Source organism: Orcinus orca, chromosome 2 (assembly GCF_937001465.1).
Source record: "Orcinus orca chromosome 2, mOrcOrc1.1, whole genome shotgun sequence".
NCBI lineage: Eukaryota > Metazoa > Chordata > Mammalia > Artiodactyla > Delphinidae > Orcinus > Orcinus orca.
The window spans coordinates 188,693,724-188,721,114 of record NC_064560.1 but is presented as its reverse complement, the minus strand read 5'-3'; the positions used below and the strand labels follow the sequence as shown (position 1 = coordinate 188,721,114).

Sequence of the window (27,391 nt, the reverse complement as noted above, 5' to 3'; positions counted from 1 at the left end):
TTACTTCAGCTTAAGATACTCAGTATGCCAAGGTACTGTCTTTTAGGGTAGCATGTCCTGATCCCCATCAGCCTGCTATCTCTGCAGAACTTTAGTTCCTTCTCTAGAATTGCCCACACTACAGCCCTTTGGGGATGTCATGCCATCGCTTCAAAATCAGTGTTGAAACCCCAAAACTTCCCCTTTCAACTTTCCCTTTTAACTTCCCCTTTCAACAAAATTCTGTTAATAACACTACCATTCACCAGACTTTCTTTCTTTTTTTTTCTTTTTTTTTTTTTTTTTTTTTTGCAGTACACAGGCCTCTCCCGTTGCGGAGCACAGGCTCCGGACGCGCAGGCTCAGCGGCCGTGGCTCACAGGCCTAGCCGCTCCGGGGCACGAACCCGTGTCCCCTGCATCGGCAGGCGGACTCTCAACTACTGCGCCACCAGGGAAGCCCAGACTTTCACTTCTTGTACTTTAGATATGGGGTCAATGGGAGAAAATGGAACAGAAGTTCAGTTAGTTTATCTTTGAAAGTGGGGACCCTGTCCTGTTTGCTTTTGCAGTCTCAGCATCCAAGTCAGGTGTTCAGTGAATGTTTCTTGAACTGAGTATTTCAGTGATTCTTAAGTTCATTATTTTCTCTTCCTTCTAGTTTCTACTTGGACCAGATCCTCATTAGCGCACATCTGGTTTATTGCAGTAACCTCACCAGCTTTTAGTATTAGTCTTTCCTTGCTTCTATCTGCATGGCACACTACTGCCAGGGTAATTTTCCTAAAACCTTACCTTCATCTTGTCAAGAGCCATTATTGCTTATGGATTCAATTAAAGCTAATTAGTCTGGCAGTCCAGGTTTGGAATCATCTCATTTCATGTACCTATTTTATGTAATATTTTTTACTGTTTTCCCCACATTTTTCTTATAGCTAAAGAGAACAGTCCACTTATTCTCTGCTAGCAAAATACTTATTCCTACTTTGCTTTTGCTCCACCTCTTCTTCTGGTCCAGAATTTCCCAGCCATTCTGTCATCTTTGCCAGTTTCAATCCTGTGCTTGTTATCAAAAGACCTAACACTTAGTTCAGGTGTTAGTAGGCACTGGTAAATGTTTCTTAAATGAATGAATGAGAACCAGTATTCTCAATGAGGTTGTCTGATAACTTCACATGATAATGATATTCCCCTTAATGTCCACAGACTCCATAATTTTTTCTATTAAATTACATTTTCACAGCTTATTGCAAATTTAATACGTAGTTAATTCATTGAATAAAATCTGGTATATGAGTGCCTTAGTCATATACCAAGAAACCTACTTGAAATGACTTCAGAAGCATTATTCTCTTTATTTCTACTTAAGAGCTTTTAAATTAAGCCTTTTCTTAGCTTTAACATAAATGAATCATTGGATCTAATGAAATGATTTCAGCACATGCTCTGTGCAATTACATTTGTACAGCTTAGCAGAAACTATGGGAACAGAATAAAAAATGTGTTGTTACTGATTGTTTTCCTCCATAAGAGTGGGAAGTTCCAAGTTAAATATCTCACAACCTAAAAAAAAAAATTATAGATAATGTGTGTTACAAATTATGTTTGGTAATAGAATTGCCTAGAAAGTTGGGATAAGAAGCCATTTAGCAATCATATGTTTATGGCTAAGATCTTAGAAAAATATGCCGAGGATTAACAATAATTATCTTTCAGTGGTGGGACTATGGGAGATTTTCAAGGTCTACTTTAGGCCTGTTTATATTGTCTGTCTTCTTAAACTGTGAACCTGGATTATTTTATGATAAAAAACAAACAGAAAAGCTATTTAAATTTGGGAGAAAAGACAATTATCTTTTTTGTCTAAATTTATTATTTTAAGAGTTATGTCAGTCATAGTTTCCCACAGTGCACATAACCATATTAATATTATAGGAGGAGCTGAAGGAATCCAGTTATAGTATAAAGAACCAAGTATTTTATATTTGTTGTATAATATAAGATTTTTCCTTTAAGAACTGTTAACTGTTTTCTAAAGGGAGTCATTTAAATATTGAAATTTATTAGAGTTTTGGCAAACATATTTTTTGAAATCCATTGACTTCTTATAAAGGGCTTAGTTAAATTCAGTCTTAAAAGTGATTTCCTAACTAGGGAGTATACATTATAAGATAATAACACTAATCTAGAAGGGAAGGATTTTCAATGGGATAGTTCCTAATATATATTCTTTTAATTTGGGTATAGTTGTTTTACAGTGTTGTGTTAGTTTCTACTGTACAGCGAAGTGAATCAGCCATACGTATACATATATCCCCTCTTTTTTGGATTCCTTCCCATTTAGGTCACCACAGAGCACTAAGTAGAGTTCCCTGTGCTGTACAGCAGGTTCTCATTAGTTATCTATTTTATACATATCAGTGTATATATGTCAGTCCCAATCTCGCAATTCATCTCACCCTGCCTTTCCCCCCTTGGTGTCTATACGTTTGTTCTCTACATCTGTGTCTCTTTCTGCCTTGCAAACAGGTTCATCTCTACCATTTTTCTAGATTCCACATATATATGTTAATATAAAATATTTGTTTTTCTCTTTCTGTATGAGGAAAGGCAATGGACATGAGTACAGGCCTATTTCTTTTCTTTTTTTTTAATTAAAAAATTTATTTATTTATTTATTTTTGGCTGCATTGGGTCTTTGTTGCTGCGCGTGGGCTTTCTGTAGTTGCGGCGAGCGGGGGCTACTCTTTGTTGCAGTGCGTGGGCTTCTCATTGCGGTGGCTTCTTGTGTTGCAGAGCATGGGCTCTAGGCACGCAGGCTTCAGTAGCTGTGGTGCGTGGGCTCAGTAGTTGTGGCGCATGGGCTTAGCTGCTCCGCAGCATGTGGGATCTTCCCGAACCAAGGCTCGAACCCGTGTCCCCTGCATTGACAGGCGGATTCTTAACCACTGTGCCACCAGGGAAGCCCCAGGCCTATTTCTGGTACAGTCTGGTCCCAGGCTAGCTCCAAACCACCTATCCAGGTAGCTCCAAACCACCTAATCAGCATATCATTTTGGACTTTACCAAGACATGTGAATGACTCAGAAATACAGCTTTCTGTAAGTGGCTGATGTTTATTGCACTTCAAGGATGAAATAAAGTGTGTAAATATTTTAAGTCTTGTTCTAATAAATGTTAGTAGTGTTGCTGGGAAGTTTGAGCTCTTGCTCTTAGGTTAAGAATTTAATTAAGAGAAATGTAGTTTATTTTTAGACTTTCATGTTCAAAGACTTCTAATTACAATGAAAGATAATAATAGAGAAATGAGAACCATTTCGACTCCTAGACTCACATGCTTGAATATATGTTTGTCATTGCTTGGATTCTGTATAACATCGTATTTACCATGTGCTTTTATGTGTCTTTTCATTAACACAATGAAAAAAATCTTTTAGGGCTTCCCTTGTGGTGCAAAGGTCGAGAGTCCGCCTGCCGATGCAGGGGACACGGGTTCGTGCCCCGGTCCGGGAAGATCCCACATGCCGCGGAGCGGCTAGGCCCGTGAGCTATGGCCGCTGGGCCTGCGCGTCCAGAACCTGTGCTCTGCAACGGGAGACGCCACAACGGTGAAAGGCCTGTGTACCGCAAAAAAAAACAACAAAAAACAAACAAACAAAAAACTTTTAATTAACAAATACTCCCCCATGCCTAAATATGATAGAGCTTCCTAAAGATTTGCTTCAATATGTGTGATCACTTAACTTTGTCTAACAGATATTATGTAAAAGAATCATATGGCTATTAAGTTCAAGATCCTTGAGATGGGCCTATGTCATATCACCTTTAAAATTTTATTTGCTCTTTGAAGTTAACTTCCTAGGGCAGTAGTTGAAGTGAAAAGCAGAAACTGCTATTATAATGTTGACTGTAGGAAGACTTTTGCTTCTTGTAATGTCAGAATAAGACCCCCTCCTGGAGAATTACTTTGCACAAAACAACTATAAAAACTGAACTTAATAGAAAAAGCAATGTTTAAGGCACTTGAGAGTGAACAGAAGCAGATAGACTCTTATGGGGAGTACACAGTTGTAGGAGGGGAGGAAGGAATCATTGCCTTTTCACTAATTTTAGTTTCTGGGTAAGTACAGGCCATATTCTTTGGACTCTGGTAAAAAAAAACAATAGTCTCTCTGGTCAGAGAAACTGGAAAACTAAAGTCATAGAACCTTGGCTGCTGAAGATAGTGAAGGAATTCCAGAAGGAGAAGAGCCTTAGAAGAGGGAGAGTCCTCAAATTTTGTGTACAAAATTTGTACATACACCTCTGACTGACTTCTGAACCATGCATGAGTACAAGAGACTTAGAACTCAGCTAAATACGAAAGAAATCTGAACTGGCCTAGAGCTACCTTCTAAGAAACAGATTTGTAATTCAAGTCAAGCCAGGCCAAGCCAAGATATTTGCCTGCTAAAACAAAAGAAACAACTCTTGTGGAGAAAGAATAACAATGTAGAATTTTTACAATTAACATTTAAGGGTTAATGTTAAGGGTACAATCCAAAATTACCCTAAGTATGAAGAATCAAGAAACTGTAATATATCCCAGGAGGAAGTAAAAACAACTGAATCCCAGCCTGAGATGAATGAGATACTGGCAATAGCAGACAAGAATTTTAAAGCAGCTCTTACAGTATCCTCAATGAAATAAAACGACATACTTTCAGTGAGTGAAAAAATAAGAAATCTTATCAGATAAATAGAAACAGTGAAAAAGAACCACATGGAAGTTCTAGAAATGAAAAATACAATATTTGAAATTTAAAAATCCACTGGACGGATTTAACAGTTGAATAGAGATGCCAGAAGGAAAAGTAAGTGAACTTGAAGATGGAACAATGGAAATCAACTAATGTGAAGAACAGAGAGAAAGCATATTAGAAAAAAATGAATAGGGTATCAGGGACCTCTTCAGTAGTATCAAACAATCCAACATACATGCAATTGGAATCTAAGAAGATGAGGAGAGAGAATGGGATAGAACAAATATTTGAAAAATTAAGGCAAAAATTCCCCAAATTTGATGAAAAACAGAAGTTTACAGATATAAGATACTCAGTGAATGCCAGGATGAATGAACCCAAAGAAGTCCACATCAAGACACATCATGGCTGGAAGCAACCTAAATGTCCATTGACAGAGGAATGGATAAAGAAGATGTGGTACATATATACAATGAAGTATTACTCCGCCATAAAAAAGAATGAAATAATGCCATTTGCAGTAACATGGACCTCTAGATAGTCATACTGAGTGAAGTAAGTCAGACAGAGGGACAAATATCATATGATATCACTTATATGTGGAACCTTAAAAAACGGTACAAATGAACTTATTTACAAAACACAAATAGAGTTACAGATGTAGAAAACAATCTTATGGTTATCGGGGGGGAGGGGGGAGGGATAAAAATGGAAGATTGGGATTGACATATACACACTACTATACATAAAATAGATAACTAATAAGGACCTACTGTATAGCACAGGGAACTCTACTCAATACTTGGTAATGACCTATATGGGAAAGGAATCTAAAAAAGAGTGGATATGTGTATATGTGGAACTGATTCACTTTGAGGTACAGCAAAAAGTAACACAACATTGTAAATAAACTATACTCCAATAAAAATTTTAAAAAGAAAAGAAAAAAAAAAGACACATCATGGCAAAACCGTTGAAAGCCAAAGATAAAGAGCAATGTTGAAAGCAGTAAGAGAAAAATAACACATTTCAGACAGAAGAGCAATAATCCATGTAATGACTGACCTTATGTCATAAACCAAGAGGGTGGAAGGACATGTTTAAAGTGCTGAAAGAAAGGAGAAAAAAAAGCCTGGATATTTTCCTTTGATTCTATATCAAAGGAAAATATCCTTCAAGAGTGAAGATGATTCTGGAATTAGGCAGTGGTGACGATGGCACAACCTTGTGAACATACTAAAAAACATTGAATTATATACTTTAAAAGGATGAATTTATGGTATGTTAATTATATCTCAATAAAAAATTTAGATAAAGGTAAAAGAATGACTCTTTAAGATAAAACTCAGAAAATTCATCACCCGTAATACAGAAATGTCAAAGAATATTCTTCAAGGTTGAAGAAAAGTGATACCAGATAGAGTTTTGGATCCTTGGAAAAGAAAGACCATCAGAAATGATAAGTATCTGGAGAAGTGCAAAAGTCTGTCTCTCTCTCTCTTCTTTATTTCTTTATAAAATGTATCATATAAGCAAAACTCATAACATTGTCTGTGAAGTTTATAACATATGTAGAAGATGTTATAAATCCCATATAATGTATGATGGCTGTACCGGGAAGGATGATTGCAAGTTTTCTATATTTTATGTGAAACGGTACTTTTTTAACTGTAAGAGGACTGTGAATATAGATGTATATTGTACTCCTTAGAGCAACAACTACACAAATAATGCAGAGAAGTAGAGCTAAATTATGAGTGTGAAAATTGAAATTAAATTCTTAAAAACATTCAAGTATTTTTTTCACAAGTCAGGAAAGTAGGAACATGGGACCAAACAACAGAAATGGTAGACCCAAATCCAACCATACCAATAATTATATTAGATTGTTAATAGGTTAAACTATTAATCTAGTAGTTTAGATGAAAATAAATGTTTATAATTAAACACTCTAGACAAAATCCTAGCAGGGTTTCTTGCATAGAAATTGAAAACCTAATTCTAAAATTTATAACAAAACACAAGACAGTCTTGAAAAAGAAGATCAAGATGGGAGGATTTATATTACCTGATTTCAAGACTTATGATAACCAAGGCAGTGAGCTGCTGGCATGAGGCTACACATAGACCATTGGTACAGAAAAGAGAGTTCTGAAATAAACCCATACTTATATGGTCAATTGATTTTTGACAAATGAGCCAGCATAAATCAATGGTAAAAAAAAAATAGAGGGTTTCTTTTTTCTTTTTTTTTTTTTGTTAAATGGTATTTGAACAACTAGATACCTGTATGAGAAAAAAAAGAACCTTGATCCTCACCTCACATTATACAAGAAAGTTAACTCAAATTGGATCGTAGACTTAAATGTAAGAACTAAAACTACTAAATTTCTAGAAGAACATTTTTGCAAATATCTTTGTGACATTGGGTATCCAATGATTTCTTAGAATCCAAAAAGCATAGACTGTAAAAATAAATTAATGGACTTCATCAAAATTTTTAAAATTTGCTTTTAAAAAGACAAAATTAAGAAAATAAAAAGCCAAGCTATAGAATGGAGAATACATTTGCAAAACATATGTCTGCCAAAATACTTTTATTTAAAATATGTGAAGAACTCTTAAAACTCAGCAGTTAAGACAGAAACAACGCTATAAAAAAATGGAGAAAAGATTTGAACAGACAATTCCCACACACACAAAAATACAAATGACTAATAGACCCATGAAAAGATGTTCAACATGTCATCAAGAAAATGCAAATTAAAAGCACATTGAGAATGTAGAAAATTTGAAAGAATCAACAACAACAACAACAAAAACCCCTCCTGAAACTAATAAGAGATTACAGCTTTATTACAGTTTTAAGACACAAGATTGATAACCAAAAGTCAATCACTTCCCTACCTACCAGCAATGAACAAGTGGAATTTGAAATTAAAAACACAGTGCCATTTAAATTTGCACACCCCCCCAAATGAAATACTTAGGTATAAATCTAACAAAGTATGTACAAGATCTATATGAGGAAACTACAAAACTCTGTTGAAGGATACTAAAGAAGAACTAAATAAATGGAGAGATATTCCATGTTCATGGATAGAAAGACTCAATATTGTTGAGATGTCAGTTCTTCCCAACTCGTTCTACAGATTTGATCTACAGATTCAATGCAGTCCCAATCAAATCCAAGTACATTATTTTGTGAGGATCAATAAACTGATTCTAAAGTTTACATGGTTAGGCAGAAGACCCAGAATAGCCAACACAATATTAAAGGAGAAGAACCGTCAGGAGACTGACACTACCCACTACTTTAAGACTTACTATCAAGCTATAGTAATTAAGAAAGTGTGTTATTGAGGACAGAATAGACAGGAACAGGCTGGAGAGCCCAGAAATAGACCTGTATAAATATAGTCAAGTGATTCTTGACAAAGAATATAGTGGAACAAAGATAGTCTTTTCAACAAATGATGCTGGAACAACTGGACATCTACATGCAAAATATTGAATCTAGGCACAGACCTTACATCCTTCACAAAAATTAACTCAAAGTATATTACAGACCTAAATAAAACATAAAACTATAAGTCCTAGAAGATAACATAGAGAAAGCCTAGATGACCTTGGGTATGGTGATGACTTTTTAGGTACACCACCAAAGGCATGATCCATGAAAGAAAGAATTGATAAGCTGGACTTTATCAAAATTACTAAAATTCAAAAATTCTGCTCTGCAAAAGACAATGTCAAGAGACTGAGAAGACAAGTCACATACTGGAAGAAAATATTTACAAAAGACATTATCTGATAAGTGATTTGTCCAGAATATACAAAGACCTCTTAAAACTCAACAATAAGAAAATAAACAACTTGATTGAAAAAACTGGGCCAATAACTTTGGCAGACACCTCACCAACAAAAATACACAGATGGCAAATGAGCATATGAAAAGATATTCCATGTCATATGTTATCAAGGAAATGCCAATTAAAACAACAGTGGGATACCATTACACAACTATTAGAATGGCCAAAATTCAGAACACTGATAAAACCAAATGTTAGTGAGGATGTAGAGCAACTGGAACTCTCATTTACTGTTGGTGTAAACGCAGAGTTGATATAGCCACTTTGGAAGACGGTTTGGTAGTTACTTATAAAACTAAATGTACTCTTACAATATGACCCAGCAGTTGTGCTCTTTCATATTTACCCAAAGGAGTTGAAGACTCGTGTCCACACAAAAACCTGCACAGAGGATTTTTAGGGCAGTAACTACTCTGAATGATATAAATACTACAATGGTGGATTCATTTGTCCAAACCCATAGAATATACACCACCAAGAGTGAACCCTAATGTAAGCTATGAACTTTGGGTAAAAAACCCTATTACATCTGCTTGGGCCCCAACTGAGGTTAAGACAAGACAGAGTAAAGCAAAGGAGTACATTTTGTCAAGCTTGATCTTTGGTCCCTTACCCCAGAGTGAATCATTGACCTGGTGAGCTGCACTGGGCCACAGGGGCCCTTTGCCCTAAGCAGATACTACTCTCTAAGCTTGTTCACTGGAATCTAACCATTCTTAATCAAGGAAAGGCCAGGAAAGATAAATTCTCGGAGAAACTCAGGTGGATAAAGTGTGTTTTTATAAGCCTAGGGCTAAACTCTTTTCAAGCCCAGAATTCCTAGGACCTGGGGCTTAAGGTATGAGGGAGGGAAGACCCTCTCCCAAGCTCTGCCTTAACTCACCAGCCACCTGGTAACAATCTTGATAGAAAAGCAATACAAAGTAAATAAACTCTTCCACAGCTAAGGCCAAGAGAGGAGATTCCAAAGAGTACATACCTTGAAGAAAGCAGAGCTAACCTCCTCCTCCTGGGGAAACATTTACCACTGTGATGACTCCTTCCCCAAATACCGAAGGCATCAGTGCTGTTCATCTTGAGCTCTGTCAATTCCTTCTCCCCAGGATTGGAGGTTGGGGAAGCCTTGAGCTCCCTTTGCAGACAAAGTGTTAATTTATGTCAGAAACCAAATAACAGAGGTAGTAGATTATGAGCAAAAGCAGGCCTTCACAGATTATATGAACAATCTTTGTGAATGGTCAGGCTTTCCGGGATGGTATGCTTTGTAGAACCAAGTGTAATTAATCTGTGGCCTCTTTTAATTTCCTCTGAGAATAATTCTATGGTTAGTGTAGAAAGGCTGAAGTGTCTGTGTATCAAAAGATAGTTCCTTATCTTCCTAGTCCAGCTGCAAATATAGATATGGGAGAAATAGTATTTGGACAATGCTTTTGGAAAGCTGGGCCTATACACATCTCATAGTAAATAAAAGATGGCTCCTAACAGCGAGAAACAGGATTGATAATTTGTAACATTTGACTCTTTAATAATGTCTTAAACTGCAAAAATCTTGCACAGTAAAATAACAGAATTTAACATTCAATTAGAGCCAAATCATTATTTCAAAAGTGATGGTTTCCTGTGAGCTTCACTTTTACTATAGCCTGCTTGACATACTACAGGAGGATATGCTGTTGTGTGTTTACTTTAAGATACTACCTATGTTTTTGGTATTCGTTTTAGATTTATATTGAAGCCAGTGTGAGCTTGAGGCAGGGCCATGTACACTGATTTGTTCCCACTATGAAATTATGCATGAATAGTCAAACTCTTAGGTACTGAAAGTAGAATGGTGGTTCCCAGGAGCTTGGAAGAGAGGGAAAAGAGGAATGGTTCAATGGAGTTTGTTTTGCAAGGTGAAAAAATTCTAGAGATCTGTTGTAAACAATGTACCTATAGTTAACACTACTGTATTGATGCTTAAAAATGGTTAAGATGGTAAATTTTGTGTTATGTGTTTTTAACCACAATTAAAAATATTTTTTAAAGTTATGTTTAGTTAAATCAGAAAGACACTGAAATTACTTATCCCCCTGAAACTTTTAATTTTAGAAGTTCTTAGTTGGGTCTAATTTTCATAAAATTGTAGTCCCAAAGCATTAATTTATTTACAAACACTAATAATATTATTGGAACACAGCAAACACTGTGTGAATTAAGCTCATACAATCCTCATCACAACCCAATGAGGTAGGTATTATTTTATTATGTGCCATTTTATTATGAACATTTTCAAATGTAATACAGAGAATTTGGAAGAGTTGTATGCTGAATATCCTTACACTCACTATCCAGATTCTGCAGTTAACATTTTGTTGTATTTTCTTTATCACATATCTGTCCATATCTATATGTGTCCATCAATCCATCTTTTTATTCGGTTGGCCAAAAAATGCCTTCAGTTTTTAAGCAAAAATAAAAGACACATTTTTCATTTTCACCAAGAACTTTATTGAACAACATATTCACTCTCTTGTTCCACTACCTTCTGCCATTTTTCAGGCAACTTCATAATTCCATCTTCCCAAAACATTTTATCTTTTTGAGCAAGGAACTGTTCCAGATGCTTTTTACAGTCTTCCAGGGAATTGAAATTTTTCCCATTAAGAGAATTTTGTAAAGACCAAAATAAATGGAAATCCGAAGGTGCAATGTCTGGTGAATACTGTGGATGAATCAGAACCTCCGAGCCAAGCTGTAACAGTTCTTGCCTGATCATCAAAGAAACACGTGGTCTTGCATTATCCTGATGGAAGATTATGCATTTTCTGTTGACTAATTCTGGACGCTTTTTGTCGAGTGCCACTTTCAGTTGGTCTAATTGGGAGCAGTACTTGTTGGAATTAATCGTTTGGTTTTCCAGAAGGAGCCCATAATAGAGGAATCCCTTCCAATCCCACCATATACACATCACCTTCTTTGGATGAAGACCGGCCTTTGGTTTGGTTTGTGGTGGTTCATTTCGCTTGCCCCACGATCTCTTCCGTTCCACATTATTATACAGTATCCACTTTTCATTACCCATCACAATTGTTTTAAAAACGGAACGTTTTCATTACATTTAAGTAGAGAATCACATGCGGAAATACGGTCAAGAAGGTTTTTTTCACTTAACTTATGTGGAACCCAAACATCAAAGCGATGAATATAACCAAGCTGGTGCAAATGATTTTCAGTGCTCAGTTTGGATATTTTGAGTATGTTGGCTATCTCCCACATGCTATAATGTTGACTGTTCTCAGTCAATGTCTCAATTTGATCCTTACCAATTTCAACTGCTCTACCCAACCGTGGAGCATCATCCAGCGAGAAATCTCCAGCGCGAAACTTCACAAACAACTTTTGACACGTTTGACCATTCACAGCACCTTTTCCATACACTGCACAAATCTTTTTTGTGTGTTTCAGTTGCGTTTTTACCTTTCTTGAAATAATAAAGCATAATATGCTGAAAATGTTGCTTTTTTCTTCCATCTTCAGTATTAAAATGGCTACACAAAAATTCACCAATTTTAATGTCTTTTTTTAAATGCACGCTGATATGACAGCTGTCACATACAATCTGACAAAACTGTTTTGAATGAAGTTAAAGACAACTAAGTGCTACTAGAGCCATCTTGCGGAAAAAAACGAACAAACCTCTCGGCCAACCCAATAAAAATACATTTCAAAGTAAATTGTAGACACCAGTATGCTTTGAGGGTAGGAATTTTTATTATCCCCATTTTACACTACAGGGATATGAAACACAGAGAAATTAAGTAATTTGTTCAAGGTCACAGAGCCTTTAAGTGGTAGAACTAGGATTTGGACCAAGCCTTTCTTAATCATGTCTTTCTTATCACAGAATGCTGGTTCACACAATATGAATAGGTTATTTCCATAAAAAGTAATTCGTGGTCCAATAAATTTGTCAAATATAAGTATCGCAATCTTGAAGATCCACATGCATATTTTTATGGGGCAGGATCTGTGAGGTTCAGTGTTAAAGAAACTTGTTAAACCTTGTTTAAGCTATTTCCAAATTTATTCAGCCGGAGCACTCTTTCCCCACCTTCCCCCCAAACATAACACCTATTAACATTTCATAGGATAGGATCAGAATTCATTGGAGTATGCTCTTGAAAATGCTCATTTATAAGGTATCCTAATTTTGTTTATTTACTACAGAATATGTCTTTGAAGAGTTTATATTTTTAAACATAGTCCTAGAATTTTAGAGCTGGCAGAGATCTTAGAATTCACTGAGACCAGTGCTTTCACCTCAAAGATGAGGGAACTGAGATGCAGGGTGGTCAGGTAATCAGTTCAGGCTACATCATGTTCAAGTGCTTGGTGACAGAAATGGGAGTGGAGTCCAGCCTAGAGCCTGGGAATGGCATTTATAATCAGTAAATATTTGTTTGAATAAATGAATGCATCTTCTAAATCTGTCCAGTTTTCTCTCTACTACATATCTATCTACATGTTAGAATTTGTGTTCATTTTCAGATTATCTGGTCAGTAGAGAGTCTTTATTTATTTATTTATTTATTTATTTATTTATTTATTTATTTATTTGCGGTACGCGGGCCTCTCACTGTTATGGCCTCAGCCGCTCCGCGACATGTGGGATCTTCCCGGACCGGGGCACGAACCCGTGTCCCTTGCATCGGCAGGCAGACTCTCAACCACTGTGCCACCAGGGAAGCCCCGAGAGTCTTTATTTTTAAAGACTTTAGACTTTTAGACTTTTAGAGAGTCTTTATTTTAATAAAGTAGAGCACTTTATTTTTATGTTAACCTTTGATACAAATGTTATATAGTTACTAAATTCTAAAAAAAGTTTTATTGTGGGACTTCCCTGGTGGTCCAGTGGGTAAGACTCTGCGCTGCCCATGCAGGGGGCACGGGTTCCATCCCTGGTCAGGGAACGAGATCCTGCATGCATGCCGCAACTAAGAGTTTGCATGCCGCAACTAAGAAGTCTGCATACCACAACTAAGAGTCCACATGCTGCAATGAAGATCCCGCGTGCTGCAACTAAGACCCGGTGCAGCCCCCCCAAAAAAAGTTTTTTTAAAAAACCCCACAAAAACAAATCAGTAATTAAAAAAATTTTTTTAAATAAAAAACGTTTTATCATAATATGTAACATACAGAAAATTACACAGAACATAGCTGTACATTTTAACGAATAATTATAAAGTGAATCCTGGTTTAACCATCCAACTCAAGAAATAAAACACTGCTGGTACCTCAGAAGCCCCTGTGGGCCCCCTCCTATTGTTGATCCCCTTAATTATTTATTTTTTCTCTTTCTTTTTTAGCTAATTTAACAGGACATGCAGAGAAGGTGGGGATTGAAAATTTCGAGCTCCTAAAGGTCCTAGGAACTGGAGGTAAGTCTTAATTCTTTTTTTTTCTTTTTTTCAGGAAAAAAAAGTACTTGATATCCTTATGACAAAGGATTGATATCCCCAATACAGAAATCAGTTAATCTTTAAAAAGCATAAGGAATCCAATAGGAGAACTAAGAATGTGAACAAAGCATTCATAGAAGAAATACAAAAGGCAAAATTTAAAGGAATTGGTAAAGAAATACAAAAAAGGAGTTGGTAAGGATCAAGAAAAACCAATCTCTCTTACCCTGCTGTTGTGAATGTAAATTAATTCAGTTTTTACACAGGACACAATATTTTTAAAAAACCACTAACATTTATGGAAAGCTTGTTACTTGCCAAGTACTCTGTGAAGTGCTTTATACTGATTGATTCAGTCAATCCTCCCTCAACTTTATTGATAGTCCATGCTCATCATTTTTAATAATGAAAAATTCAAGACTCTTTGGAAACCTAATGGCATGAATTTGGTTAAATGAACATGCATCTATATGTTCTGTTATCTGTACAATAGGATTGAAATGATCTGTATTTACTAACATTTTTGAAAGATCTCCATAATGTAATAAATTTGAGAAAAGATTATAGAAGAGAATGTACAATATACCATTTCCATAGTATAAAAATTGTGTGAATAAATGTCTACATGTAAATATATAGAAAAATCTCTGATCTGTGCACCAAAATGATAACAGTGTGGCTGTCCCTGGGTGGTGAGATGTTAGATGATCTTGACATTCTGCTTTATACTTCCTTGTGCCCTCTCAATTTTTGCTATCACTGTTCTCGCTGCTCTGAAGTCAGGAACTCATGGGCATATGACTTGTGCAGGTGCAGAGATCCCTGCACTAGAAGAGCCTCATGTTTGGTTTAATGCTCTGCTTTCACTGTTCTGAAATTCTAAATAATTCATGAACAAGGCACCCCACATTTTCATTTTGCATTGAGCCTGCCAATTATGTGGCTGGTCTTGTCAGCATATAAATTTGTCTAATCAGAATCCCAGAAAGAGCCAATAGAGTGGGGAGAAGTCCTATCCAAAGAGATAATAGCTGAGAATTTTCTAGGATTGATTAAGCATATAAATTTGCAGATCTAGGAAACAGAAAATCCCAAGCAGACAAGTATAAAGAAATTATTACCTAGATACATCAGAGAAACTGATGAACATCAGAGACAGAGAAATACCCTAAAAACAACCAGAGAGAAAAGGCATATTTATAGAGGAATAATGAGTAGATTAACAAATGATTTTTCAACAGCAAGCATGAATGCCATAGGAGAGTGGAAGAATATCTACAAAATGCCCAGAAAAAATAACTGTCAATTTAGAATTGCAAACACAGCAAAACTGTTTTCCAAAAGTGAGGGCAAAATAGACATTTTCAGACACACAAAAGCTAGTGTGTTTTCCACCAGTACATCCTCACTAAAAGAATTTCTAAAGGATATAATTTTAGGGAGAAGGAAAGTGATCTCAGGAGAGATTCTAGGATGAAAAAAGTGTTGGTGAATAAAGAAGATCTAAACAATATTGACTGTGTAAAACCATAGTCGAAATGTCTAATTTGTGGGGTTAAAAAAAGAAAATTGAAATATTGGACAAAAATAGCACATAATTTGGGCGTTGATAGGAATTTAGTGGTCTGAGGTAGTGTTCCTCAAATTTTAACATGCACGTGAATCTTGAAATGTGTAAAAGACCAAATTGATTGAAAAAAGAATAGAAAATCTGAATAGTTCTGTAATTCTTTTTTTAATTAATTATTTTTTGGCTGTGTTGGGTCTTCGTTGCTGCGTGCTGCCTTTTCTCTGGTTGTGGCGAGCGGGGGTTACCCTTCATTGCGCTGTGTGGGCTTCTCATTGCAGTGGCTTCTCTTGTTGTGGACCATGGACTCTAGGCACGCGGGCTTCAGTAATTGCAGCACATGGGCTCAGTAGTTGTGGCTCGCGGGCTCAGTAGTTGTGGCTCGCAGGCTCTTGAGCGCAGGCTCAGTAGTTGTGGTGCATGGGCTTGGTTGCTCCACGGCATGTGGGATCTTCCTGGGCTAGGGCTCAAACCCGTGTCCCCTGCACTAGCAGGCAGATTCTTAACCATTGTGCCACCAGGGAAGCCCAGTCCTATAATTCTTAAAGAAATTGGTCAGTAAGTAAAAATCTTCCTGCTAGGAAAACACTTGGTACAGTTTCAAAAATGAATTTTGCCAAACATTCAAGGCATAGATAATTCTAATCTTCCACAAATTCTTTCAGAGGACAGAAAAAGTGGAATTATTTCTTCCAACTCATTGTATAAGGCTAGTATAACCTTGATTCCAAAAACACACAGAGTATGAGGAAGAAAAATTACAGGTCAGTTAAAAATTCTTTTAATTAAAAAACATTTTAAATTTAATATCAGATTTATAAGACAAACCTTGTATGTGTTTTCTTTCAACATATATAACACTTTGTCTCATTATTTACCTCAACTTTTTGAGTGGCTCTATCATAGGCAGATCTTTAAGATAATTCTGCAAAGGTGAGAAAAGAGTTTACCAGTAATGCTTTACTTGCATTTTCATTTCATGCTTCTTCCTGTAACTGGTCTCTTGTTAGCCATGGATATTGCTTTTCCTTTTCGTCAGCTGACAGTTTCTTGCTCTTATGAGAAGATGGACTAACTAAGAAGTGTCATTGTAGGTGTTTCTGTATTTAAAATCACAGTTTTGATGACTAAATGGAGTAGGTGGAAACTTTTATTATGAATATAATAAAATCTCAATTTTTATTCAAAAATTTCAGTTTCATTACCTTTTTAAGCTAATTTTTTCCAGAACTACTTAGGATAATAGAAAAGCCTCATCAGATGTCTTTATGTGTCATGTCAGGCTTTCTTTGGAAGGGAAACTGAGAACTCTTCTGATGATTTAAGTTTTATGTATTTTGAACCAGAAAAAATGCTATTCATCCAATATCTTGAAGACTTTGTAGAATATTGGAAAATGAAAGATTTACTTTTTGATCTCATACTTAAATACATGTAATATTCATGAAAAAATCTCTTTTACTCAGAGTATTGATTTATATCTTTTCAGCTATCTTGTTTCTTTTGATCTATTGCTAATCTTGTTAATTAGTTTCCTGAGCTAGAAACTTGGAAATAATTTTTGATCCTTCTCTATTTTGACTTTTTTTCTTGTTTCTCACAAAATCCTATAATTTTTCTTTCAAAATGACCCTTGGATTTACCTTTTCTGTTCTTAGTGCCATGGCTCATATTACCTTATATATGGATTGTTGTTAAGGTTTTCAAAATTGGTCTTTTTGCAAGTTCTCTCTTCCATTTTATGCATTTTATACATATTCTGTTATAAATAATATGCAGCCTCATTAAAATTCAACATTATCATGCTATTCTCCTGTTTCAGAACTTATAGTGCTTTCTTCCTAGTTATTATTCAAGTCCAAATTCTTGCCTTACTTTCAGGCTTAGCTCTGTATTTTTTCTCCAGTTACCCCAATATTCCACCTACTTACTAGTCTGGTTGATTTTCTTTTACTCCCCTATAATAATGTGTACTTTCCCATCCTCTGAGGCCCTGCCTTATCTTGTTCCCCTACCTGAGTTCTCCTTCTCTTTTCCACCTATCCGAATCGTTCTGAATTGCTTCATTCTCTGAATTGTGGCACTGAAAGTCCTTGGTAGAGAAATGGCAGTGAGTGGTTCTCTGAATCTTCCTTCACATCTGCTATATTTTTCCTCTAGATTGTGAACTCTTAAGATCATCCTTATATATGTTTCCAACCCTATTTCCCTCCTCCCTCCCCATAGCCCGTAACAGTATGAAGTATAATAATAGTCTAACAAGTATATAATTCATGCTTTTGTCTCTAGTGTTGTTCTTGAGGTTGATACTCCCAAATTCAGGAAGTATCTTTGGTTCATCTTTTAGAATTATTTTGTTTCATGATGAAATTTTGTTGCTTGTGGGAGTAATGATTCTTTCTAATTTCTCTCCTTTTCTGCTGCCTTCCTTTAACGATTTTGCTTTCTTTGAGACATCTGTCTAAGTAGAGAAGAAAGTCTTTAAATGTACCCATTGTGTGCATTACTCGTAATTCTGATGCTTAATGAAGTGGAACATGTATTCTCTTTGAATTTTCTTTATTCATCATACTAGATCTGTACTTCAGAGATTTTTTGTCATTATGGCAAAAAAGATAAATTTTGTCCTGTAACTGTAAAGGGTGCAGCTGAGTTGATTTTTCTCTTCTAATTTTGGTGCATTCATAGTTGTGACGTACTTGGATATCAAGGATGACTTAGAAGACTCAGGTTTGAATCTTGACATCATCATTGCCTACTGGTGTTCCTTGGGTAAATCGCATGAACTCTGTGAGCCTAAGTGCCTATTGGCCTAAGTTAATAGTACCTATCTCACAATGTTGTGAAAATATCAATGAGATAATGAATATGAATTGCCAATTGCTAAGTAACCATCAGTTGCGGTCATTTATTCAACAGGGAACTCCACTTTAAAGCTGCACCCTAAATTAGAAAAACAAAATTATTTAGGACTTATTAAGGATAGATTATCAGTTCTTTCTTTTCTTTTTTTTTTTTTTTTTTTTTGCGGTACGCGGACCTCTCACTCTTGTGGCCTCTCCCGTTGCGGAGCACAGGCTCCGGACGCACAGGCTCAGCGGCCATGGCTCACGGGCCCAGCCGCTCCGCGGCATGTGGGATCTTCCCGGACCGGGGCGTGAACCCGCGTCCCCTGCATCGGCAGGTGGACTGTCAACCACTGCGCCACCAGGGAAACCCTATTAGTTCTTTCATGTAGTCACTTTGTTAGCATATCTGGGAGAAATTTCAACTAAAGTTATATTTCTAATAATAAAAATCTAACAAATATTTCATAAGTGATGTTAGTTGAAATTTTATTAGCATTTCTAAAAAGTGGATTTGTATATTACCTTCAAAATAACATGTCAAATGAAGACTGTGTTTCTTTCTTTGTTTTCTTCTCTTAACTACTCAAACATTTTAGGTTCTGAACAACCTTTTGTATGTTAGGTTAACAGTCGTATGCTAAAATATGCATAAAATGAGTAATAAAACATTTAGATTGCCTGACATATGGTAAATGCGATATAAATTTTACCTATTTATATATCTGAAAGGGAAAGAAGGCCACCTTCTAAAAGAGCTAGTATAATGCATTACCAATGTCTCAGATTAGCTTGATACATAAGTGATAGTCATTTCTTAACAAATATTTTATTGTAAAGCCTAAAATATGTCCAGCAATAAATAGGAACATGCAACTACCAAAAGATCTTTCGGGTTTCAGGCTGTTCCTTCCTAATCTGTTCTCCATACTACAACCAGAGTGATCTTTCTTAAGTATAAGTTTGATCATGTCACTTCTCTATTTAAAACCTTTCACTTCATTCCCATTGCTCTTGGGATTCATTCATTCACATGTTTTATTAAGAGGCAAGTACTGTTTGGGTGCTGAGGAAAGAGTGGTGAGCATTTAAAAAAAGGATATATTACATACAAACTTGAAAATTGAATAATATGGCCTTCATTTAATGTTTATTTCTGGGTTTATGAAATCTTCAAATGAGTGCTGGCAGAGTAGAGAGATTCAAAAGGCCTTGCCTCCCATAATGTCTATTGAGCAGCAACCATTTGTGTTTTCCTCAGTCCCTGGTGCCCTCGTAAGAAGGTTACTTTTTCTTTATCCTGTGGATTTTTATTTTTTTGTTTTTATTTTTGGCTGGGGATCGGGGGATGGTCATGTAATCAGCAGGAGATGCTGCAAGCTGTTCTGTGGAAATACTATCCAGTAGGAGAGATTATTATTGGGTTGTTTACCCCAGCCTAAGTGCCATCCTTGAAATGTTAACTCTGATAGGTCTTTGCTCCTTGGTCCCAGAATCTGTGAAAATCATCCCCAACAAGACAGCCTTTTAAAATATGTACGTATGTATTTTTTTACCTCAGACTTTTCAGAAACGTAGCTTATTTGTTAAATAAGACACGTTTCTTTTTCTGGGTAATTTGCCACTAGATGGTGCTAGGAATTGCACTAGGCAACTTAAAGACACAGCTACTTTTTGGCCATATGATCAAAGAGAAAAAAACTTTGGTTGTGGCATATCAAGACTGTTTTAAACAGTATTATGACTTAGTCATCGTTTGTCATTTAATTCGCTTAGGTGTTTGGAAAGTATCCCTATTAAAATAGTACTTTTAAAAGCCTGTATTCACTAAATTGTCAAAATTGTCATTCAAAAAAGTTTATAATTTTGCATCTGTGTGTACCCACTATACCTTCTGCTTCAGTGTAAGCCTATAGTGTTTAAGGAAATCTTAGAGGTCAAATGTTTGTGATGTTTTATACCACAATCAGAAGGTGATTCCATTTGAACATGTTGGTTGACACTGTCTCCCTAGTATAAGTACAATTTGACTTATTCCTGATGCTGTTGTAGGTCACATTTGCTAGAAGCAGAGCCTGGGACAAGGATTTGGGCACACTTGATTTATTGCAGGAATGCTCTCAGGAGAGAGTGAGGGGAGTAGCAAGGACAGAGGAAGAGCCTAAGCAGCACGTGGTCTAAGCTGGGGTTTCGGTTCAGCCTGAGCCCTGGGAAGTTTTGGAGCAAGAGTGAGGAGGCACGCCTTTTGTACTCAAATAGCTTGTTGGTTGAGATATAAACAGAATGATTATGAATGTGCTTCTTGGTCCTTATTTCCTTGTTTTCCCGTATTTTCCTTTTAGTAAGGTCCTCTGGTAATCACATTCCATGGGTAGTCAATTCAAGTCTAGACCTCACAGTGGGACATGGTTCCTTTTGTGTCTTTTTCTTCTTTCCTGATGGACCAGAATCTCCGGTTTTCAAGTCATCTGGGACCAGGGATAAGAAATGCCATATGGATTACGTGGGTCATCCATGTGGAGATAGTCAGGAGTCGGCCGCGGCCACATACATACATGCAGTTATTAGCTGGACTAATGCATGTACTGTCTTAGTGCTTTCTCCGAAATTAAAAAGTGCTGATCTAGAAGATATTATACAATTAGTCTGTAATTATTCAAGCTAATACAGTATGCATAAATGGAATCCATAGATAATCATTCCTGTAACTATTTTTTATTTTCAACCTTCTCACATATTAAGTCCTTTTTTTAGATGCTAACACCATCCGTGAGAAAATGCACTGGTTTTGTGGTCCTAATTTCAGCTGCGCAACGGTTTTTGACCATTCAAAGTAATTAAGAAAATGAGTCAAATGGCCCTGGTTAGTTTAAGAACTTAAACTGGATTACTTCTAGAATCCTGGCACTTTTATTAAGTCTCTTCCAGATCCTTGGTGTTATATATCTTCTAGAGAGGATATAACTGTTTATACCTAAAACAAATGGCCTACCTCAGTCTCTTTCATAAAAATTACCACCTATGATTTCATGTGCTTTTACTGTGTCTCTTGTTTGCCTTTAGCATCTGTGTATTTAATCAAGCATGTTTTGGGTTCACAGCTTTTCCTTGTATGTTAGAAGAATAGTCTGTTTTAATCAGTCTACCTTTCTTAATCTTAGACATTTTGTTTTTATGATGTTACAAATCTTGGCAACAGGGGCTAACTTTAAAAATGGTTGTATTAAATGGCTCAAATTCTGTTTCTATTTTACTTTATTTATTTATTAAAATTTTTTTTAACATCTTTATTGGAGTATAATTGCTTTACAATGTTGTGTTAGTTGCTGCTGTGTAGCAGAGTGAATCAGCTATATGTATACATATATCCCCATATCTCCTCCCTCTTGCGTCTCCCTCCCACCCTCCCTATCCTACCCCTCTAGGTGGACACAAAGCACCGAGCTGATCTCCCTGTGTTCTGTGGCTGCTTCCCACTAGCTATCTATTTTACATTTGGTATTGTATATATGTCCATAACACTCTCTCATTTTTTATTTTAAAATTATGTTGAAATACTTAGTTTTATAGTTATGTGGAGTTTTTTTTAGTATTTGGAATTTAGTGTGCAATTAAGATATCTATTCTATAAAAGAATTTAGGAATCAGTGCTTCTGTTTGATAAATATGTAAAATCAAGTGCATTTTACTTTCAACATTTAAAATTTGCCAACTTTCAAAAAGAGATTTAAGGGCGTTTTCAAAGATAGAAAAAAGATAAGCAATCAAAAAAAAAGAGAGAAAACAAAAAAAACAGATGAAAACAGAGCAAAAGCAAAGATAATAGGAAAGTGAAATAGATGTTATAGACATCTGGGCTGACATAGTCACTGCAATTGAGTCCTGAATTTAACCCTGAGTTTACTAGGAGGTAGGTATAAAGGGAAAGTTCTTTGGCCTACATAATTTGTATTTTTTTTAAAAAGGAAAGGCATATAAATTCATCTAGAGCAGTAGCTTTCAAGCTTTTTTGACTATTACCCATAGGACAAAATAGGTACATTTTTGTATTGCTTTTCAGTATGTGTATTTATGTATGTGTATAGACGTGCAGTCACATACACACACTTTTTTTCCACTAACATTTCTGTAGTGTTTGTTATCTGCCAGGCCCTCCTCTGGATCCTTATATTAATTTATTTAATCCCCAAACTGTATGATGTTAAGAACTATTACTGTCCCTAATGAGGAAATTGAGACACAGTTGTGTTTCCTGTTCTGCCCAGGGTTACAGTACAGTTACTAAATAGCATATCTAGGGTTCGAAGCCAGGCAGTCAGGCACCAGAGTCTATGTTCTTAGCCATTGTTCTGTACTGCTGTCTTTTTTTCCTCTCTCATGTGCTTAGACTTGTTTACATTCACTTATACCTACACGTGTGTGTGTATAAAGGGGGGACAGAAGTTTCATGAAACACGTTTAGTATATTCAGTTCTTTTTTAGTATTTTAGTTTCCAAATGCTGGTTGGACCCACTAAATTGATATTATCATCCACTAATGGGTCACAGCCCACGGTTTGAAAAAAAACTGGTCTAGAGAGACTTTTAACAAGTGCTGAAGTTATCAAATGGCTCCTTTATTGTGGTCAGTAAATAAGATCATGAGACTAGCATCTTTGATAAAGGATATGAAGATATTATTGAAAAAAACATAATTTTATTGTATATAGTCTCTTTAAAAAGTGGCACACAGAAGATTAAACCTCAATTCACTAAAGTGTGTGTCTGAATAGAACTTATCTACTACTTTGGTCCAAGTGAGGTGATTTCTGTCCATCTATCTTAACACAGGGTAGATTTTAGAGAATTACTGGGATGGACAGTAATGTTTCTTTTCAGCTCTGAGGTCTAATTTATCAGATATTTCAGATGAGTCTTTAGAAGTACCAGATTATGGTCAGTCAGGTTTCACCATTGAACCCCTTGAGTGTTTGCTTTTTGTGTACTGTTTGTGCTGTGGTAATACTGAAATGAAGCTGCTCTTCTGAGAACCCTTTCAGTGATGGTGGTTTTCCTGGGGCTTGACATATACTGCCCTGGCATTACTTACCATGTATGTTTGGCTGGCCTATTAACAAGGGTACCAATTTCCAAGGGCAGGACAAGTGAAATGTAGAGTTCCAAGAGAGTATTTCTTGTTTGGTTCCATTTCTGACCCTGCTGACTTGGGGTGAATGAAGTTCTACAGGGAAAGATGGAGGGGAAGGCAGGTGAATTGATTGTCAGTGTTCATGTCACATGTGGAAAGGTAAAAATCTTTCCTCAAATTAAATTATCTATGAGAGAGGGATGTGGCCAGGCACTGTAATCAGTTCTTATGTAGTTGTGGCAGGTTACAAAGCAGTGGCCAGATACAGATGTCACCATGTTAAGATATTTTCCTTTTCTACAGTGGTGGCAGCTAAGTTTCCTGAGCTCACTTTCACCAGGGAGTGTTGTCAGGAATCATATTTAATACCCAAATTAAAGGTGATTACTTCATGAAAGCCCATTGTTCCTTCTCCAAAGGGAAAGAGTGGGTGAGCTATATAGCTCTGTACTGCAGATTTGCACTGTTAATTTCTTTTCCTAAAGACCCATCTTCAACTTTAGATCAGAATTGTCAACTGAGAAGAGGGTATTTGGCTATATGCTACAGAGCTCTTTCTTTGTTTGCTATCTTCTTTATTTTTTATGCGTTCAACATTATTTGAGTTTCTACAGTGTGCCAACTCTAGAATTTGCTAATGATACAAAGTGAGTAAAACTGGACATAGTCCCTGGTTTTGTGGAATTTACAGTCCTGTGGAAGCTACACAATGAGGCAATCACACAAGTAAATGAAAACTCATGTTTCTGACAATTTCTATGACAGGGTGTTATGAGAGTATAAAATTAGAGGAACTGTGCTAGTCTGAGAAGTCAGGAAAGGCTGTATGTCTGAAGGAGTGAGAAAATGAGATGGTGAGAGGTGGAGAGAGGTAGGTAGAAGCCAGATAATTTAGGTTATATTAAGGATTCTCTTTATCTTAAGAGTAATGGGAAATCAAGTATTTTGAGCGAGAAGGGTTATATTTTTATCAACAATTTAGATGACAACACAAAAGGTATGTTTACCAGATTGAGGATGAAAACAAGCTGAGAGGCAGAGCTAGTATGGTTGGTGGTCAAGTCACTCTTTAACAAGATTCTGATTTAACAAGTCAGACAGAGAAAGGGAAATATCGTATAATATTGCTTATATGCGGAATCTAAAAAGAAATGATACAGATGAACTTATTTACAAAACAGAAACAGACTCACAGACTTAGAAAACGAACTTATGGTTACCAGGGGAAGGGTTGGGGGAAGGGGTAGTTAGGGGGTTTGGGATTAAGATGTACACACTGCTATACTTAAAATGGATAACCAACAAGGACCTACTGTATAGCACAGAGAACTCTGCTCAATATTATGTAACAACCTAAATGGGAAAAGAATTTGAAAAAGAATAGCTACATGTATATGTATAACTGAATGACTTTGCTGTACACCTGAAACTATTGTTAGTCAACTCTACCCCAATATAAAAGAAAAAGTTAAAGAAAAAAGATTCCGTTATTCTGGAAGGGTGAGAGAGGGATGAATTCCAGCACCACTGAATATGATCCTTTAGGTAGTGGAGTCTGTCACATATGACATGACTGGTACTTGTGGCTAATCAGAAAAAGTTGGTTAAACTGGAATATCATTTTAAAAGGATATATAAATATGTACTTTGGACATACTACTTTTCACTTAAAATATATAAGTATATATTCACTTTGCGTGTAGGCACAAGACTCTGAGAGTAAGTTCTTAAATAATGGTTTGTTTTGCATAAACCGCACTTGTAATGCATCATCTAAAATTAAGTTTCCAATTCTTTAAAATGGAGTGAGAACCAGACACATTTGCAGTGATCTGGATACAGAATCCTTTTAGATTTTCACAATTTTTTCCCCTAGCCTTTTATAGTTGTTTTACCCACACCTAATTTTTCAGCAGTTCTTTTTTCTTAAGTGTCTTGCCTTTATGTAGTTCTTTCAAAGCTTTTAACCTCATTTTTCTCTTTTCTTTCACATTTACATTTCAGTGGCTTATGTAATATATAGTTAAATTATATAAGAATAACGTATACAACAGGCACACACAAGTAAGGCAACGAGTATCAGTGACTGGTGTGAAGCAGACAGCCGAACGACGTGGGGACAGCAGTCAGTGCACGTGTGAACTGGTTATAGGCATCAGGGTGCAGTGCAGTGTTTTACAACCGGAAGGGGAGTACCAGTTAGTGTTGGGAGTGGTCTAAGGGGAAGTCGCAAGAGAGTTTCTGCCATACTTTTTTTAAAGCAGTAGTTTGAGTACAGTAATTTACGCTACAAGGTTGGATTGAACACAAAGTGTGGCACGGCTGGTTAAGCAGAGTGTACCATGTATAGAGTTGTAAGCAGCATTAATACAAGTTTGAGTGACAGAAAACAGTGCTTGCAGTGGTGGAGCATTTGGACCCCAATGGGAGCAGCGTGTCCTGGATAAGCACTCTACCGAAGGAATTAATCCAGAGGCCTTCTAGTTCTTAACCCTTTTCTCCAGAATAATGCATGTAAACATAGACAGATTTTCCTTGCTTTTAATTATATGGCATTGTAAATCGATTGCTTTTATAGACAGACTGTAAGAATACTTTTTTAACAAATTGATCTCATCATTTTCATGCCAAGATAAAGGCTACTTCCTAAAATTTTTTTAATGAATTCAGACTTTACAAATAAAGTGAAAAAAATCAGTATAATTATGCTCAAAATAAGTTTAAGCAAGAAGGCTGCTTTTTGTTTAGCTTGGAAAAGTAGTTGATATCGTGCAGTGGCTTATGATGTGGCAGCATGAATGTCATCTTGTTTTAAAACCGTCAGTCCGTTTTAATTTTTCTGTTATGACAACACGTGCTTAAAAACCTGATTCATAATGATCATTGTGGCCAGTGGAATAAGAGTCACACCTGTGGAAAAGCAAACTGAGACCTAGTCCAAGGGAACTAGACATTTCCCCTTGACACTGCGTTTAGTTCATTTTACATGATTTCCTTTATCATCAAACCATTGAGACCAGTGGCCACATTGTGCTGTGTCAGGTAGACTAGGATTCTAAATCCACATTTCAGTTTAAACAGAAATGACCTTTGTAAGGTACCTGTAGTTTGCCCCCCAACCTATGGAATTCTTCCTCCAGCTTTGGAAAAGTTTACATGGTTGTCTGGATCCAGTCCTCTCTTTGAAACGGCTGCTATAACCTGCAGCTGTAAGAGCACACAGGTTATCGGTAACATCCAGAACAGTGTCTGTTGGGCCCTGAATTGAAAGATTTACCTCATTCATATGGTCGTAGGTGTCTGTCAAGTTAAGTCAGGAATTAATCCTTCTTGTCATTTATTTTTAGAGTTTACTTTCCCTCAATCTGTTAAGTAGAACTTCTACCTCAAGTCCCATCAAGCGCTGCTAGCCTTGTCCTCTGGGAAACCAGTGAACTCCACGCCCTCTTCTGCTCACATTTCTTGACAGAGTATCTTGGAAAGGCCCTGGTTCTGGAGAAATTGATAAGATCAGAGCAGTACACACAGCTTCTGTGAAGATTGCTGCGAGTGCGTCTGAAGTCATTGCGTGTTGATGCTGAAATTAGAGTTATGCTGAAGCCTGAAGCTTGGTCTCTTTACCTAAGCAGCAAATCCCAGCTGTGTTGCTAAACATCCATTTTAGGGGCTCCATCTGAGCAGGAAGTACTACTGTTTACCTTTTTCGGCCAAAAGAGTTTCCACCATTGGTAGCTTTTGCAGTTTCCAAAAGATGCTTTCAAAATAGGAATTCTTTAACAACATCAGCACACAGTGACCGAAAGCCAGGAGTTGGCTT

General features: G+C 36.4%; 1 protein-coding gene across 3 annotated transcripts in view; it reads left to right on the top strand.

The window, feature by feature from the left end:
• The window catches only part of RPS6KA5 (ribosomal protein S6 kinase A5), a 182,077-nt gene that overhangs the window by 47,628 nt on the left and 107,058 nt on the right, over positions 1-27,391 (top strand). For 2 of the 3 annotated variants that reach the window (XM_033418734.2, XM_004262337.4), the window contains exon 2: positions 13,941-14,012. The exons of the other annotated variant lie outside the window; for it this stretch is intronic. In XM_033418734.2, the coding sequence (XP_033274625.1) occupies positions 13,941-14,012 (72 nt within the window). The remainder of the gene's footprint in view (positions 1-13,940; positions 14,013-27,391) is intronic. 3 annotated transcript variants of the gene reach the window in all.